Source organism: Harpia harpyja, chromosome 1 (assembly GCF_026419915.1).
Source record: "Harpia harpyja isolate bHarHar1 chromosome 1, bHarHar1 primary haplotype, whole genome shotgun sequence".
In the NCBI taxonomy this organism is placed as follows: domain Eukaryota; kingdom Metazoa; phylum Chordata; class Aves; order Accipitriformes; family Accipitridae; genus Harpia; species Harpia harpyja.
The window spans coordinates 89,635,892-89,654,992 of record NC_068940.1 but is presented as its reverse complement, the minus strand read 5'-3'; the positions used below and the strand labels follow the sequence as shown (position 1 = coordinate 89,654,992).

General features: G+C 41.1%; 1 protein-coding gene across 16 annotated transcripts in view; it reads right to left on the bottom strand.

Moving 5' to 3' along the window:
* KIAA1217 (KIAA1217 ortholog) overlaps positions 1-19,101 on the bottom strand; it is a 377,603-nt gene that overhangs the window by 91,999 nt on the left and 266,503 nt on the right. For all 16 annotated transcript variants that reach the window (XM_052804272.1, XM_052804399.1, XM_052804291.1 and 13 more), the window contains one exon: positions 10,906-11,101. In XM_052804272.1, coding sequence (XP_052660232.1) covers positions 10,906-11,101 — 196 coding nt within the window. The remainder of the gene's footprint in view (positions 1-10,905; positions 11,102-19,101) is intronic.

The window sequence follows — 19,101 nt, the reverse complement described above, 5'->3', positions numbered from 1 at the left end:
CAGTGAGAACTGCCAGAGGAGTTGAGTAACTCCTCAGTGTTATGAAATAAAATACAGACAAAGCTTAAATTGGAGTTCATGAGTTTCTTTCCGGTGAAGCTACAGGACATTCTCTATGAAGGCAAGACATCTTGCAAATGTCTGGACTGAAAAATCTTACTGACATTTGGCAACATCCATGAGCTCCTGTCTGAAGAGAAGTACTAACTGATGACAGTATCTGTATTTGGCTGATGTTGGATGCTTGGGTGCTGGAGCATTGAAACCTTCCCACAGAACCAGAAATCACTGGTGTGAACAAAGCACTGCTACTCTCTTCTGACCTAGCCACTCTACGTATCCTCTGGAAATTTCATGTCCAATTTGAAAATTTCAAGTAATTAGTAAAGCTGGTTGGACTAGAGCAATCAAAACCTGGATGCATTGGGAGGTCTGGAATTTCTTTAAATCAAAGGTGCAAAGGTAGGTATAACTAAAACATGGGGAAAATACATACAGGAGGCCTTCAGACCTTGTTGGGTGAATAATAACATCAAAAAAGTATATTAGGAATCAGTACAGGATATATAAGGAATGGAAAATTAGACAAACTAGCAAAGAAAGCTGTATCTTAAGGTGAAGAAATATAGAGTACATGGTGAGGAAAAGCAGTGAGAACTGCCAGAAATCAAGCTGAGCTATGTTTTGTAAAGTAAATTAAGTAACGAAATGTTGAGTCAGAGGTTGGTAAAGTTGTCATTAGATTTGTTTCACTCTTTACTTAACCACCAGTTAACAGTATCTTTTTGAGATGATGGACAATCTTTGTCTTTGCATGCTGGTTTAGCTTGATCTTCCACCACATGTCCACTGAGTCACTGGCTCTGCACTTTCCCTCACGCTGAAGTCAGCAGTAATGGCAAGCAAAAGTAAGAAAATGCTCCCTTGTTTCCTCCTCATATTTATGTCGAATCATTAGTTGAGACTTGCGTCAGTTTTAAAAACTAAGTATAACTTCTAAAATCTTGATGATAGCTATTTTTGTTGGGACACTTCAGGACAATCCAGAGGGCATCACAGTAAAAACTGCCAAGCATTTCCTCAAAATCCAATGCACAATTTTTTTTTTTTTTTATCAAAATGCCAAGATGCCTCCAATTTTTCTTTGATTTTTATTTGACAAAATTGTAATAAATAAGACTGTAAGGGTGGCATAGGCCCATATTGTTCTCTGCTCCACCTGCCCTCCCCTGCCCACCCCTGGCTATCAGATAAACAGAGATAACACATAGTTGGTGTCCTTATCACCAAATTCTACAAAAGTTATGTAGACACAAGTTTATTACAGTAACAACTCTTGCAGTGTGGAAGAAATTCCTCAATATGCAGTTCTTATTTTCCACACCCTCAAGACTTGACTCTCCTATTTTACCACACACAGTTTCAACTAGTCTGTCATTGCCATGATCCTTGTATTTCCAGCCTGAAGCTCTCCTACTAGCTGCCAGTAGCTAATCCCTGTCCTCCAGATTCAGAAAATGTCTGTAAGTATCCTTAGCTGTCTTCAAGTACTAAGAGAATCAAAACATAGATCTTTTAATGAAATAAAAACAATTACTTATTTTATATATTTTTTCCAGAATAGCCTGAAGAGTTTTGCTCAAGGTATTAAGTTGTTTGATAACAATTTCAGTGAAAACAGGAACTGTTTAATTTAGTCCAGTAGTAATTCTTACTGCTATTTCATCCTTTTCTGCTATATACAGTGACTTGCTGTAATTGTGCCATAAATTTGTTATGTAATGAAAAAACACATGGAAAATTCAGTAGTTACATAAAATTTATACCAAAGTGTTATGAGAAATAAAAAGCTTTAACTGTCACTCAAATACTAGCACTTTTCTACAAACGGATACACTTAGCTGGCTAAGAATTAAAAACAAAAACCAAAAGAAGAAAATGGACAACTTTTTTTTACCTAAAGAAAAACTGGTATTTGTCCCATCTGATTGCAGATAAAACCTGTGAAATAGCCTATTGCCAAAAGACAACTTGGTCCATATACCTATGTCAGCAAGTCCATCAAGTGTAGACAGTTACTTCCATCATCTAGAGAGTCTGAGGGAACACTTCAGTTTAACCCAGTTCCCCAGTGGAAAACAATGTTCTGGCAGGATGACTTTTGGACAATAATCGCATCTATAGCCTTGCTCTTGCCAGAATAGCCCAACTGACCAGCAAGATGACTTTTTCATATCCCTAACCGACAAAACAATGCCAGTAAACTTGGAAGAATACAAAAATCCTATGATACTTAATGACAAAATATAAAAAAATGACAACTGAACAACTCAGTAAGATGAAGTAGAAATTTCATGTGTACCAGAGCTATTTTTCAGAGGGCCCAAAGCCTCTCCCATGCTGCATTTACTCCAGTTCACATTCACCAGTTTAGCATAGTAAAATCAGAGAACTACACAGGAACAGGCACAGAACATGCCTACGCAGGGCCTTGCAACTGCGCTGCTTTGGCCCACCAGAAGCTGAGCCCCTGACCTCTGAAGAAGCCAGTAAGCCACGGCCAGCTGTCTCCCAGCCAAAGGTACCAAGCTGACTAGTACAATTTCAGAGGACGTATCTGCCAAAGACTATGTAGACATGTTAAGCATTTATGGACACTGTAAGCAAGTATTTTACATAGGGGCATTTTTGTTAGTAACTTTTAAAGGGGCAATAGCAAAAAGACAAGAAAACCTCAATTAAATTTCTTGGAATACATGTTCTTCCTCTTGAATAAACACAGAGAGAGATCAATCTTACCCAGTTGTATTTCCTTCCTATATAAATCAGCTGTATCAAACACACATTACTTGACTGGTGACTATTTTTACAAACCCTGTTTTTAGTACTAAACCATGTAGAAGTGATGCGTTCCAAGGGCAGAATGTGACCATTTTAATACTCCATAGCCATGGAGCATTAAAGACACGTAAGCCATGCATAGCTTTGTAGTCTTGCTCCATCTACCACATTTTCTGTATTTACTTAGGAATTCTCAATACTTCTGACGTTATTTCATTTCTAAAGAGCTCACTACTGTCAGTAGCAAGTTTAGGGGTTGAGCCATCAGCATGTAAAAGCACAGCTGGTTACAGCATCACACCAGAAATCCACCCACATGGGCTCTAACAAGCAGCTTGACTTTTTGTTAAGTCATTAAGGCCTACATTAAATAGGATCTTGGACCCGTGACCTTAGTTAGCATGGTTAAGGAGAAGAATGCCAAGAGGCCATTTGCTGGGTGCACTCCAGTTTATCATTATCTCTTTTGTACTGGGGAGCCAAAACTGGACATAATACTCCATGGGCAACCTCACAAATGCTGAGAAGAGGGGAATAATCACTTTCCTTGACCTGCTAGCTAAATTTTTTTCCTATAGCCAGCTGTGCAGTTTTCACTGCTGCAAGGACACGCTGCTAACACATAGTCACCTTGTTGTCAGACCCTAAGTCCTTTCTGCAAAGCTTCTCCCAAGCCCTGCCTATGTTGTCGCACAGGGCTATTCTGTCCCTGCTGAAAGACTGCATTTGCCTCTGTGGAGCTTTGTGAAATTCCTGCTAGCCCATTCCTCTGACTCACTGGGGTCTCGGTGAGTGGTCGGCTGTCCCTTCAGCATATTAAAGGCTCTCCCAAACTTCGTGTCAGACTTGACCCTGCTGATGGTTCATTTCATCCCAACAGCCAGGTTGCTGATGTTAAGAAGTACTAGGCCCAGAGTTCACCGCTGGGGAAGACCGCTGAAAACCAGCTGCCAGTTAGACTTTAAAGTATTAAGCCCTACTATCTCTGCAGACTACCCATATCTCCCCATGTGGCTACAAGAAAGCTAGAGAGCCATGTGAAAGGCCTTGTTAAAGCAAAGATAAACAACATCCACTGCTCTACCCTCATACCCACAGATGGTCTATTCATCAAAGAAGGTAATTGGGTAGAAGCAATGGTACCAAGTGCCTGTCTTTTATCAAAGAGTTGAGTAGTTAAAAATTTATCCAGAAGGGCTCCCATCTTGAGAGTTGCTCAGACCATTGCCCCTATTGTCCCAAGAGAGTACCCTAATCAGCAGGCTATCAACAAGCCTCTGATGCAGTGATTATCCTCTTAACCTGTTTAAATCGGGCTACTCTACAGGCAAAAAGGCAGAAGAGAGAGAATGAGAACAAAAACAAGAGACAGCCTTATATGATACCACAGAGATGACAGTATTTCCCTTTGAGAACAGAAACCTGAACTCAGGCCCAGCGTAGTAACTATGCATTAGAATCACTACCTAAATATATAAACAGTATTGGCAGCAACGACTAAATCCAAGAGCTGTCCTCATTCAGGGACTTGCTGTCGGCACTGGCAGCAAATCCTAAATACGCTGTGCTGAGGGACAGGCTAGTACTATGCTTCTCTGGCCAAAATCTTGCACTTTTTGCAATGCATGGAATCGCAATACACTTTTTTCTTTGCATGCCCATGTGCACATGGAAGGGTCTGGTGTTTTTGTGACTTATTGTATTAGAGGTAGACTTACAAATTTTACCTAACGTGAAAATTAGATCAAATTTGTCCAAGCGACAGCTCCTGTGCCAGATACAACCCATGGGACAGCTCCATCTGGCCTCCCACCTTTCCTCTGAAGGGTAGTTTGGCCTGTACAAGCTATTCCAGCTGCCAAATCCCTCTTCCAGCAGACACCAAATGCTGAAAGCCCAAACTGCTGCTGCTACATCAGAGTACGAAGTGGTGGTAGAGCAGGATGAAGACATTGTACCTTCTGTGCGGGCATGATTTGGGGTAAAGAGGAAAGCCACTGCCACCTTGACATAGCTTTATTCAGTTTATCACTTTGGACCCTAATTACTCTACCTCTCCCTTTATCTTCACCACTTTTCATTCTGGTTTATTCATGTTGCAAGGTCCCGCAATAGGAGTATTTTCTCACTGTGTATGTTACCCAACATGGTGAGGTCCCATTTTTAGTTGAGGTCCTTTAGTATTACTGCACTGCAAATAAATAATAAGGATTGCATTCAAAAAACATTTAACAGCAGTGACAGATACAGACTTGCATAGCTAATGGTTTTATTTAGCACGCTGCACACCTTCTACCCCAGTATCACTGCAATGAACCCGTTGGATCCATGCTGATACAGCCCGTTGCAATGGAGTCAAATTCAGCTCCAGTGTGACACAGCATCTAAAATGTACTGCTTATCAGCTTTTTAGTGGCAGTGCTTCTGTTGAGACAGTATGTACTAAATAAGATCTTGGTTCTTGGAAGCATTTTTTTTTCAGGTACACACAAGACATTCTCTTATAGGAGGAAGAATCTGTCAAGTAAACAATAATTGAGTGCACAAGTGCCAGCCTGGGAAGGCCCATATTTCACTCTTCCATATAGCTATATTTCACAAACCATGTAAGGACAATAAATGAAACAGAAAAAACTCTCAGCACTATGATATGTCAATATGATTCTTTACCTTCCTTTGCTCTTTTGATGCAAAATATTTCAGGTAAAAGGTGTGGGGTTTTTTCTTTCCACGTCCAAAAACTTGAGCTATAATTTGAAGAAATGTAAAAGAAGATAAAGTCTAGAAAAGCTGGACAGGAAAACTGCTGTTACCTTTGAATATTATAATTTCCTAGAGTCTGTGTTTCAATTCAATAATTGGTACTAGTTGTTTCAGGCTGTTTTTCCGATAGACCTGCCAGCCCATGTTAATGTATCTGACCATGAGAGCAAATATTTGCATGACCTTTTTGCATGTTGGCTGCTTTGCATACACTGTAAAAAGACAAGATAGGGAAAATTTCTTTAAGAAGACTGAATACATTAAAGCTATACTCAGCCTTAACTTGAAATGCAGTTCCCAGGGAGCTCCTCTCCCATGAATTAAACTGAAGATCCTGCTGACTTCATTAGGCTTGAATCATGCTGTAGGGAATCAGAGAGGGCAGTGCCACTGCTAACAAATCACAAACTTCTCTTAAAAAGTCTATGGCCTTTCACAAATCTTCTGCCTGATTTAACATGCCTATTTTAATTCCTAGCTCATAAATAGTAAATAACAATTAATTACCACCAATATAATATATAAGTCTACCTTTAGCATTTATATTTTTCTGTGTAAGTCTTACAGTGCACTGCATACACATGTGTAGAGAGTTATTTCTAATGCTGGGTGACAGCAACCAAGTCACTATCCCTCCCTCCGCAAAAGTTTTCCTATGTGTAAAACTGTAATTACGGCACTCAAACAGGCTTTGAGAAACACCTGCAAGAAATGCTACAAAAGATCCAGGTGTTACTATTATAATCAGTAACAGCATTTCCATGGAAGGTGGCAGCAACCTAATTAATCAAACACTAAAATCTGTGCCTGTTAAACTTGGGGTTGAGGAGCTAACAAATAACACTCAGAATACTCTGTGATTGTTTCAGACCCTCCTTAAGTGTTTGTGTAATTGTACTCCTGTAAGCAATCCCTCCAAAGGCAAATAAAATGCAAATGTTGGCAGGATCAGACTTTCCTGCAGAGGCCTTTCCATGCCACCTAATTTTAGGCACAGGTTTACCAGCAAGGAGCCTGGTCATCCTGTGGCCCTTCTTCATCTGGACTGTAGCGACTGGGCACCCTGGCTGGGACACCCAGAGAAGGTGCTTGCAACCCTCGACCCATAAAGTTCCATCCTCCTCAGTGACTTCTCAAGCCCAAATCCTTGTGCATTTATGGAAATCCCTCCTTGTACCGTATTCTTCCTTAATCCAACCCTGCATGTACAGCCTGCAGGACCTGCCCTTTGGGGCTGCGACCGATTGCATCAACTGCCCCAACCACTCGGTCATCGCAGAGGATGCTGGCACCTGCCCTTACAAAGGATCAGGCCCATCGTTTGTACAGATGTGCCACCTGAGAGACTACAAGATATTTGTCAGTCTTCATTTCGTTGCGGAGGTGCCAGAGCAGCGACAGCAGTGAGCTGCAGCACGGGCACAGGCTGGCTGCTGGCATAACCTTGCTGGGTGCTTGTCAGGTTCTGCTTCCTCCAGGCAAATTGCAAGTGAAGTTTGTTGAAAGCTTTTGAGCACTTTCCAGATTTCAGCTGATTCTCGCTCTGACAGTTTTGCTAGATAATTTTTTCCCACAGTTATCGCACTGGAAAAACTCCCAGCTTTCAAAGAGATATTTTAAAATACATTTAATTTTCTCTTGCACAGTGAATTAATTTATTTTAATATCTCACTTTGTCTCCAGGCTGCAGATTGATGAGACAAGTGCTGATTTCTGATGGACCTCTTAGCCAAGAAAGACCTTCATTTTGAAAGCTGTGGCTGAAATTTTAAATGGGCCCACAATTGGAATACTGTTTTCTGGGTCGACTCCACATGAATACCATGTCCTATTAGATTTGTCAGAATACCATGTCCTATTAGATTAGTCCTGACTGACAAAACCATGATGTTGGAGTAGCCAAAATGCATTACCACTATTCCTTCTCAGGCTCCATGTTAATTCAGACCACAATGTAAAACCAAACTGACTCATATGTAGTCAGTAAAATAGGAACCTACAGAAGAACTAGAATTTCAAAAAGAAACATCAGTTTTTTAAAACAATGGCATTGAGATATTAAATGTAAAATTAATAAAAAATCACAAAAGTTGGTCATTTTCCTCACTGAAATTATGTTGGCTGAGGATCAAAACATAATTTGTATTTAAATTAGATTAAATTTAAAAAACTAGTAGAGATGGAAAGTGAGGTGATTATACATAACTTGTTTAAAATCATGTGAACAGAAGTATTTTCATGATGCTTTTAAAATTGAAGTTATAAACAGTTTCCTGTTTTTTTTAAAAATAAACACTCCCCTTATACTGCTGGAAGTAAAAACAGTCCTAACAGGGCCACAGTCTGCAAAGAGTCTCAAAAGTAAAATTTCAGAACATTGCTCATGGTGCTGTTAGAAAACACTGGCAGAAAACACTGAAAAGGACATTATTGTAAAAGAAGTACATTGAAGAATAGTAACCTAAAACTGAACTATTTTAGAACCATTTTTAGAATATCTTTTAAAACAAACTATCTGCTATTAATAGTTCCTGGAACATCTTGAAAATTACAGATTGTGGGGTGGTGACAGTATATTACCTCCTATTTGGCTGGTATGATGGTCCCTTAAGCCACACACATAGCTGTGACACTTCCTGCAATACAGGAAAGAAAAGGCTTGTTTTGCTCCAGTTTCAAATCTAAAAACTCTCAGCTGAAATGCTTCATATTACATTGCTTCCTTTCCCCCCGCCTCCTGCATTTTGTCTGATCATGCTGGGATAAGCCAGGGTCTTGTCTCTAGTATATGAAAGACAGGCTGAGACAGGGTGCCTTGCAGGGTCTGAAATCCTGGCCGTCAAATAAAATGGTACATATTCATGGGACTGTCCTCCATTAGGACCCGGACAACACATTTCAGTATGTGCAACAGATGCTTAAAAAAGGGTTTAAGAGTGGACTACTTAACAGTGAGCTTCTGGTCCTCTCATCTCAGCAAAGATGCTGTCGAACTGGAAAAAGTGCAAAGAAGGGCAACATGCTAATCAAATGTCCAGGATGGTTTCTGGATGAGGAACAAGTAATTACAGCAGCACTTCTCAGCCTGGAGAAGAGATGACCTGAGGGAAATGACAGGCCTACAGAATCAGATATGGCCCAGGGGGAGCAGATAGCGATCTAATGTCTGCTGTCACTTCCAACACAAGGACAAGGGGGCATAACTTAGAGTAGATAAGCAAATACAAAACAAAGCAAGAGAAAAGCAATGGCTGGGCAGTAGACCAACAGGAACTTGCTGCCAAAGTCACAGCTGCACTGTTGCGGATGTGAAAAATTTACATGGGTTCAAAGGGAGACTGAACAAATACCTGGAGGAGACATCTCTTGAGGGTTATTATACAGACAGAAACCATAACCAGGAAATCCCTAAGCTGAAGATAGCCTGAGGCTGGCAGAGTACTCGGAGGAATGATCATAGGTACAACATACTTACCCTGTTCTTACTTTTGCCTAGACTAGCTGCCTATGGTCCCTCTTGGAGGCAAAATAAGGGGTCAGGTAGACTCTTGGTCTAATCCATTGTGGCCCTTCCTATGTTCCTATCACCAGGTTTATTCGTGGTATTGAGCACTTAAGTCTTTTCCAGAAAGAGGGCTGTTGTATTCTTTTCAGATGTACACACTAACAATGAGAAAGCTGTTTCAAGCTCAGCTTTGGGGGAAGAAAACGCTGCAAAGCAGTGGTGCATAGCAGGCCACCCCCTTTGATGCCAACAAAAAGCTTTCCAAAAGCTGTTTATCAATTCTCAGCTCACATCTGAAACAGAAGTTCAGAGCTGAGATACCCTACGTGTCCTGGGATAATTGCTGAATGCCAGCCGAAACCCATGCAGTGAGGCTGGACTGCAAGTTGCACAGGGACCTGCAAAGGCCCGATCCACTTGACATCACATTGAAGCAAATACATGTTTTCCAGAAAATCTCAGGGTGAAGCAAGCCATTCTGAGGACGCCCTAGCCAGCAGTGACGTATAGGCAGAGATGAATCCCCTGCATGTATAGTAAACACACACGTGCTACACGCTTGCTCTTAAAAACACCTCTAAACCAAACAGTCTTGTCCAGCTTGGAGTCTTCAAAATTTCTCCCCAAAGAGCCTGACATATTGGCAGCCCAACAGGCTTTGGGACGTCAGCAGTGCTACTCCGTGAGCTGACAACGGGCAGGGATCAGCCCCTTGTCCGCAGTCCCACTGCTTTACACTTGCCAGCTCTGGGAGCAGCAGGGACCCCTTTCGGCTCTGTTTTCTTCTCATTTGTTGTGTTTGTCGGATATCATAATACTCTTGACAGAAACTGTCTTAGATCGTTGAGGAATGAGTAAAACGCCATGACAAGCTTACAAGCATGGTATGATTTACAGCCCAGCCTTCGGTTTATGTCACTCTGTATGTTGGGAGATGAGTCTACAGGAAAGCAGCATTTCGGTTTATTACCTCTGAGCAAAACCTGCTTTCTTCAGCAATCCACCTGCAAGTTACGCTGCCTTCTCACAGCAGTTTAAGTGCCCTCTGGTGTCTTTCCTCAAAAAAACAGCCTTTACCATCCATCAGCTGAGAGCAGAGTCTCCGGGACAAAATCCACCATCATAAAAGGCGCTCTGGTTCACAGCTGGACTTAATTCAACCCTGAGATACGGGAAGAACGCGGGAAGCAGAGCCATCCACCTGTGCTGACATATCACCCGTGTCACTGCGCAGATGGAAGGGCACTGCCCCGAAGTAAAGGGCATCTCCGTCAGCATATCCGTTCAAATCCTCTGCCTGGAAAGCTACCGCCACGCAAATACCAAACCTTTTCATTAAGACCTGGATCTGTCAGGCCATAATATCTCTAGGTTTCTTCCAACTAGGTCTGGCTTTGAAGAGATGATGAAGTGAAAAAGCCTGTCTCCTGTCCGAAAATGAGGGTGCAATCTTGTAGTAAGTTCACTGCCACATACGTGTGCAGGCTTGGCAAAAAGTATTTGCAATATTGGGTTTTAACCATTAATCAGCATTTCACGTCAGGGTCTGCGTCTTTCTGCTTGCCTACCATGTTCTCAGCACACTTTCAGATCTTATGAAAATAATTTCACCGCTCCCCCAAGTTACTTATTACCCCGTACTGAGCACATTTCCAAAGAACAACCTGACGTTAAAACCAATGTGCTACCAAAGTCTTTACTTTTTTAACTCCAAACTATTTAAAAACTGTTTTAAATGCACAAATGGAAAACACAGGCTAAGAGCAGAGAGGAGAAGGACTGAAGTAGGGTCTTACCCAGTGATCTTTCCTTCGTTTGGTTTGCCGACCGCACCACGGGAAGACTTGCCCGCGTGCGGCTGCCCCTCGAAAAGGGGGTTGGAGAATCGCCTTCGGACATGGCCTCTAAGGAATCAGCAGATGCTTCAGAGAGGTGTTCTGTCTGGTCACCCAAATTGGGCTGTGGGCTCTGGGACAGCTTTGGGCTTCTTGTCTGCAAAACAGAGTATTTCGTTATTGGTCTACTGAAACTGGAATATGGAGGGAAAAAAACCAAAGAGAAGAAGGAAGAAGTCCAAACTTCTTCAAATACTGGTATGCTGAAAGTCACTTCTGTGTAGGTTATTTAGGAAAACAGTGTCCTTGGGTATTCTGCTACGGTTTTTATGGTTGTACATCCACATTGCAAATTTTATTGCTAACAAGGCCCTGAGGATAAGACACGTGTGAGGAGATGTATGGTAATGCCATTCCTTGCTGCTCAAACAACCACTATAGCATAGGCATGTCCACACACACACACACACACACATACACTCTCAGGTTGAAAAGTCCACTAAGAAAAATCCTCTGAAAAGAAATACTGTGATGTAGTTGTAAGCTATCGATCTCGGTATATTCTGCTGTGCCATCTACGAAAGGTACAGGTCATGCAGCAAAGCCAAAATAGCCATCCAACATTTCTGGCTGAAATCACAAACAATTATTTTACTTTTTGTTGCATCAGCATAAATCAGAAATGTCTTCATTAACTGACCAATAAACTATGATTTTTACTGGGCAATCATACTAGTAAATTGCTAAACACTGTATCTGGAAAAAGCCAACTCTCTCAGGAGGGGAGAGAAATGGTTTTATTTATGCACTTCTACTGACTCTTCATTGTAAGATCTGCCTAATAAAAACACACTCAGTAGGAGATGCAATGTCCTGAACATCTTTTTGCTAACTATAAGTGACATTGTAAATGCTTTCTACAAAGAGGGGTTGCTTTAAGAAGTATACGCAATACTGTTTAGTGAAACTCCCTCAACTACATGTTACTATTACTTTGGAAGAATAATTTTTCCAGTCTCTCATGCGAACTCTGTATCACAACAAACTGGAACAGACACTGTACAAGAAGAAATTCAAAGCAAAGCAAGCTTACTCTGTCCCAAATCCAGTATGTAAATACTAACTTTATAAAGGCCTATAATCAGCACCAGGCACAAGATGTCATAAAACATATGTGCTTTCCTCTTCCCTATCATTTAAGGTCAGATACTAGTACGTTAAAAATCCTCTGTATTAAAATCAACTTCAACTCTAGGTTTGAAGATGCTGTCAAGATCCAGAAAAGATTTTGCTTCTTTCTGGAAAGCCAAGATGACTTATCTTGCTGACATCTGGTTCCTTCAGTGGTTTTTCAAGTGAAATGAGGTGAGCTCATTTCAGCAATAGCATGCATCACATAATATTCCTTATGTGACCTTGAATATATGAAGAACTTTAACATTTATCAGATTTTCATTAGCTGGCTATAAAGGCCCGTTGTTGCCAAGTTGTGCAGTTGCTCACAAACAACAGTAAATTAGAAATACCTCACAAGAACGCTAAACCCTGCAGAACTTTTCACTTTTGAAATGCTAATATTAAAATATTAGGTATTATCCAATGTCCCACAGTGAAATTGTTCAAGAGCATTGAATTTTTGCAGGACTTAAAGCTAACAACATTTGTTCTCAGCAAACTAAAGTATGCTTTGAAGTGCCTCTGACATGGTCAGCACTAGTCTGCAGGTTGTCAATACAGGGACTTGTGCCTGAAAACTTAGAGAGGTGACAAGTGACCTGCAAACACAGAGAAAAAATTTGATTAGTCAGTACTTCTTCATTCAACTTTCCAAAATGGCTTGGGAACCATCACTGCTAAAGTATTTTATTTACACAGGCATATTACAGAAGTACTACCAAGCCAAGTCATTACAGCTTTGTAGTTCCTTGTACTGATTAATAACTTATCTGTATGTATCCATTAATAGGGAGCTAGAAGGCAAATAATTCTCACTTTCTAGAAAACCATAACTAAAAATAAAACATGATGCAAAAATAAGCAACAAAATCAAAGGTCCTTAACTTCAGAGTTTGTTGGGAAGGGGCTTGCTTTTGTTTCTTTAAGAAAAAAATATTCTGCTAATATGAATCAAGCTTATTTTGCTTTGCTTTTGCTTATTTTTGTTTCTCTTTCATTTGAATCCCCGGATTTCATGTGAGACAGGCAGTTGCATGTATATAGTTTATTGACACATATGAACAGGTGCATATTTAAGCAGTAAGGCTTCATTACCAGAAGTAACAGGCACAGCTTTAGCTGTGCAGTTGCCCAGCGTGTCCTGTCAATGTGCAGATGGAGCCAACCTCAGCAATGTTGTGTTTCTTGTGTTCTGTTGTCGGTGGGGCAATTCATTAGAACCTAACATACAGCAACTCAGATCCCCCTGGATGATAATGCCATCATTACTGTGACTAAATGTATTGTGTCTGGCTGAGATGGAGTTAATTTTCCTCAGAGCAGACCTTATAGTGCTGTGCTCTGTATTGGTAGCTAGAAAGGTGTTGATAACACACCAGTGCTTTGGCTACTGCTGAGTGGTGCTTGCACAGCATCAAGGCTGTCTCTCCAACATTCCCCCCCTCACGCTGCGGGTGGGCAAGGTCTTGGGAGGGGACGTAGCTGGGACAGCTGACCCAAACTGACCAAACAGATATTCCATACCATCGGACATCTGTGCAGCAACAAAAGTTAAGAGGAAGGAGGAGGAAGAGGAGCATTCGTTATTATGACGTTTGTCTTCCGGAGCAACTGCTAGGCGTACTAAAGCACTACTTCCCGGGAAGTGGCTGGACATTGCCTGTTGATGGGAAGTAGAGAATAAATCTTTTGTTTTCCTTTGCTTCCACACGCAGCCTTTGCTTTTGCTTTATTAAACTGCCTTTATCTTGACCCACGAGTTTTTTTCCATCTTATTTTCTCCTCTCGCTGTCCTGCTGAGGAGGGGAGTGATAGAGCAGCTTGGCGGGCACCTGGTATCTAGCCAAGGTCAACCCACCACACTAAAAAAGACTTCTTTTGGCAGCCCTTATTCCTCACCTTAAATACTGCAGCCCCAAGAGGCATACCAGAGCCTTCTGAAGCAAGGCAGAGGCACATCACGGATTCTGCTCAGACATGAAGCCCAGTTCTCCTCTTAACATACACCATTGCAAATCCATAGTAGTTCCACTCTAGTAAGTGGATTAATACAAATGTAAAACCAATGCAAGCTATTAATGAGATCCATCATATATACACATACTGTTTATGAAAGGCTTCAAGCTATTTGTCATGCTCAACTCATGTAAACATTGCATTTCAGGAGCAATTCTGAATTTTAAACAGATTATAAAAAAATCCTCAAACACAGCAACAACAGTGGCTATTCAAGAAGCTGAGAGATATGAGTGCATACTTGATAGGAAAGCGTTTTTATTATTGGCAACGAGCACTAGGCTTGACGCTACTTAATAATCAAGCTGATTCCTAGGCAGCGCTTCTTAGGAATACCAACCCATGAAGTGGGGAGAGGACAAGCAACATTTATGGAGCCATAACCTACAAGGACTTGTAAAGATGGTTGAAGAAAGCAGGGCAGAAACCTTCAGCATTATCCAACCCCTGTAATAATTATTCAGTCTGTTGATTCCAACATCAAATAAGATAAATAAGACAGATGGCAAAGAAATACTTAGTAAGTCATACCATATATATTTTTTTCCATAGAATGTTCACTAACATATTTAAAAAATGTTCAAAAGCTTAAAATAATATTTCAGGAAGTGTCCCTTTAAGTACTTTTCAGGAACTGGCATGCAGGTGAAAATAAATGTTCACCATATAGCCCATGTTTCAGGAGCCAACTAGAGTCACAGTGTAGACTGCTTCTACGAGAGTCCAGATGGCACTGCAGCTGCCTGTTGCATAAATCCAGTGAAAGCAATGAACGGGGACATCACTGTGCCTGGGTGGCTGCCTTTTTAATATATCTGCTAGCAAAGGGCAAAATCCATAATACCTAACAGAGAAGAAAACTCAAGACATGCCCACTAAGGAGTAGCACTATCCAAAAGTAAAACATCTGTAAGCAGATACTCCACACAGGCACACAAAACCAAGGAAACACCAGCACTTTCCAAGCCACACCTCTGGGATCGTTGCCAGAAAACAGAAGGTTCAGAACTAGGCAGCAGGTCTCTGTCTTTTCCCCTGTGCCAATACTAGTTAGGTTACAATTTCCTCAGTCAGCCATGGTCTTCCCCCCACAGCTATATGTTAGGAGACAGCCCCCTGTGTGTTTCTTTGTGCAATAGGCTTGATTTTTCAGCCAGCTGAGTAAAGCTGAACCTCCTTGAGGACTTCTCTGATAAAAGATCTTGCTACGCTAGTTCTGGGTAAGAAGCTCAGCAGAAAGGAAAGGCCAAAACAAGGACGAACAGTTCTGGTGAAAACTTACATAAAATTACATAGTGCTTTGAGATTACTGTTTTATTTAGGATATACTATTCTATTTACATGGATCTATATCCTGGGTATATATTTTCAGGGTATATATTTAAGTATAACACATGGAGGTAGCCATTACAGAAGATCCAGTATCTTCCAACTACTCTTGGATTTGATCAAGAATTAAAACTGTGGTTAATCATGCCTCACAACTGATGTCTGTCTGTTACAGCTTATCCAAAGTATGAACTTTTAACATATCTGCTTTAGTTCTTCCACTGCCTCAGAAAAAAAAAATGCAAAAAAGTGCAAGGCTCTTTGAATGCAATAAAATTTCAAATAATTAGGCATGAAATCAGGAGGCACCTGAATACGGAAAAGTGAAATACTGCAGAGATGCCAATGTAATGAGCAATCACAGGGCACCAGAGAGATTCTTTAAGTTCCGTGCATGCTTCTGCCTCTGGACCTCTGCTCACATTTGCCCCCACTAATCCTCTCACCCTTTTGTTCTACCCAGTTTTATGGCTCTGCTCTTCATAACGTCCTTCTATGCTCATTTCCAGTTATTTTCCACGCTAATCTATATAACTGATACCTTTTTTACTTCCTTTCCTTTTTAAAAATCTCTCCTGCAAATTTGCTTCACACGTTTTCATAAACAAAAAAGAGCTAAGAAAAAATCCCATGACCTGAAGAAGGATTTAATTTCATCTCTTGATCTATTCACACTTCTTATTTCCTGTCTCCAGGAACTTCCTTAGCCTTTATCTTGACAGAAACTTACCGCTTCAAGAGAAGAATCTTATCATACATGTCTTCAAAGTTGCTAGCACTCCTGGCAGTGTACAAACGGTAAACAAAGACATCAAAAATAATACAGTGCTAGTAAAATAACTCTTTCCAATCATATGTTCTAAAGAACATACTTAGCATAGGCAAAACAAAAAAAGTCATTTGAGAGTCTTCTTGACATTTCAAATAAAGAAGAAAAAATAAAAGAAAAATGGAAACCTGCTCTTCTTGACCTTCAAGTAAACTATTTGTCCTGTGACTTGTGCTGAAGATGGCTACAGGATATGTGACAGACTGCAAATATGCATATAAACAGGCTGTGTTTAAGGTATGATAAGTTTATTAATTCTGAAATATTGTCACAGCACAAGAGCTCTTATTACTGCAACAATAATATTTCTTCCTCACATTTGTGTCAGATCCAAATTATGGTTGTCTGAAGGAAGGATCTGCTTTTTCCAAAGATACAGAGTCTTTGGGGTCCTATATTATCACAACTACAGGGTTTTACTTGTCTGGACATGATATTAGTGACATACTGCTGTTGGAGAGAAAGCGAATACTACCCACATGTTCTTATTTTTAAACATTTATTGTAACAATGTTTTCCGTAGCACTTTCTCAGAAAAGTTAATTGCTTATACATGTCTATATAAACTAAAGTTCATATTACATCTGTGCAATGGATGCATTTGGATACTCTCTCTCACTGGGGGAACTGGGAGCAGGGAGATGATTCAGCAGCTGAACGCAACATAAAACCGCCTTTCATGACATGCTCTCTTTTCTCTGTGTGTTATTTCACCATTAAGAGATGCAAAAATCTATGGCATCTTCCTTTCAGACACCATCAGTTGGAAATGGTAACATGCCAGGAGCAGGCACACGCCAGCATCCGTGCTCTCAAGAGCTGAAGAGAGCAGGAGGGCAACTGCCCACTCGACACCGTGCAGACTCTGTCGGACTTATTTATACTATTCTCCGATGCCTGCTCACGGGCTTGTGGACGTCTCTGGCTTTTGTTTCTGTATTTCAAACACAAACATTTCACTGTTTTCTGTTGAATCAATGACAACGACTTACAAAGCTGGTCCTTGCTCACAAACAGTCTCAGTTTGGTGGCAATATTAATTTCTATGGTATGAGTGGCCAGAAGTCTTTCCTCCTTGATCAGGAGAGACACAGTGCCTGAGCCATGGTTGCCCACCATCCCTAGTACTGAACCAAGGTACCCAACTTGCCTGCAGCCTCCCTGACTTTGAGGCATGTTCTGCGCTGGATGCTGCCCAAGCTCCCCTTTGGCTGTGGTGCTACTGGCCTCCTCCTGCCACCAGCGGTCCTGAGGAAAGCCTGAGCTCACCATGCTCACCACAGGAGTAACGCAAGCAGAGCACAAATCACAGAGTCCTCCCCGGGCTGCCTGCAGCGCGATAATTAAGCAAAGCAATGAATTCAGTGTATGTGAACCTGAGGTACAGCCCTGGTGCAGAATTTTTCATGCTCTGAGGAAGGGCAGAAACAGACCCAGAGGAATTTTCCCAAGTAAGGTAAAAGGAAGCGTTCCCCTTCTCCGCCACTGTGAACGAGGAGGGGAAGATAACTCAGCCAGTGGCACCAGCTGCCACAGGAAGGTGCTGCATTAAAACCTGGTAATGCTCAGTCACAGCCACGCATTACCAGAGCCCATCGCTATGGCGGGGTCAGGACGCCACGCCGAGCTGTTATTCTACTCAGTTCTGTGAATTTATCTGAAGGCAAAACTCCTCTCTGCTTATGACAGGATCTTTATCACCACTCCTTGTATTTGCTGATGCTGATCCCAGTTTCTTCCACCTAGTGGAAAAAAAGTCTAATGATGTGTCAGAATTTATCTGTCATATTTTTAGGTTGGAATGATATTCAAATAATCCTAAAAATCTGCACGTTTTCCCAGGAGCCTTGCTAGCTCCTGTTGGTGGTCAGCTGCATGCTCCCTGCTGTGGCAAGCTGCCAAACCCCATTTCTTTTAATCCTGAGAGCTGTGAATCACCAAGCAGGACATCCACAGGCTGCCAACTCCTGCTCACCCTTCACAGGACCATGGCTCATTCTTCAGCAGGGTGATCCCCAGACTTAGCAGAAAAAGTTTTTCAAGAAACTCTGTTATAAATGACTGACATGAAGTAACATTTTCAAACTTTGGTTTCTAACTGTAAGCACCTAGATAAATTGAAGCCTGTTTTTCAGGAAAGCTGTGTGGTTACAGTAAAGATATCCATTAGAAGCAATAAAAGCTGTAGGTGCTCAGCACTTACTCTGCCAGACCTCTTATTCAGATGTTTAATTGGAGGAACTTGCATTTGAAAATGTTGCCCTAAGGAACTCAGCAGCCCGTCTAAGAGCAGCTTAATTGGTCCAGACAAGTCCAGACTGAAATATGCAACATGCTGTGGCATCTCTTTGGAATATGTGAAATATCAGAAAAACCCAAGCCATCCATGTAAAAGTATAAAAATATTTCTCAGTATGTTTCTGTCCAAATCCAAGGTTTTCTCTTTCTACAAATGCCAGCCTGAAATTTTAGGGTAGAAACTGAAGTAAAACGATAGACAAAACTAATAGTCACCCATTGGTAATAAGCAAAAATCACACTGAATGAAAGAAATCTTTCATTTTAAAATAAAATCATATAACTCTCTGCTTTATTCTAATGCTTTGTAACATGATGTATTTATTTATACATGATAGCCAAATTTAAAAAGTGTCGGATCACCTCACTATTTTTCCCTCCAAAGTCTTCTATGGCTCCACCAATTTTGCTCACAGCAAAATTTGTTCTTTCACAGTCTTTGTCATATTCTTGCACCATAGCTTCAGTTTATTATTACTTTGTTTAAATAAGTTATCCATAAATTCCAG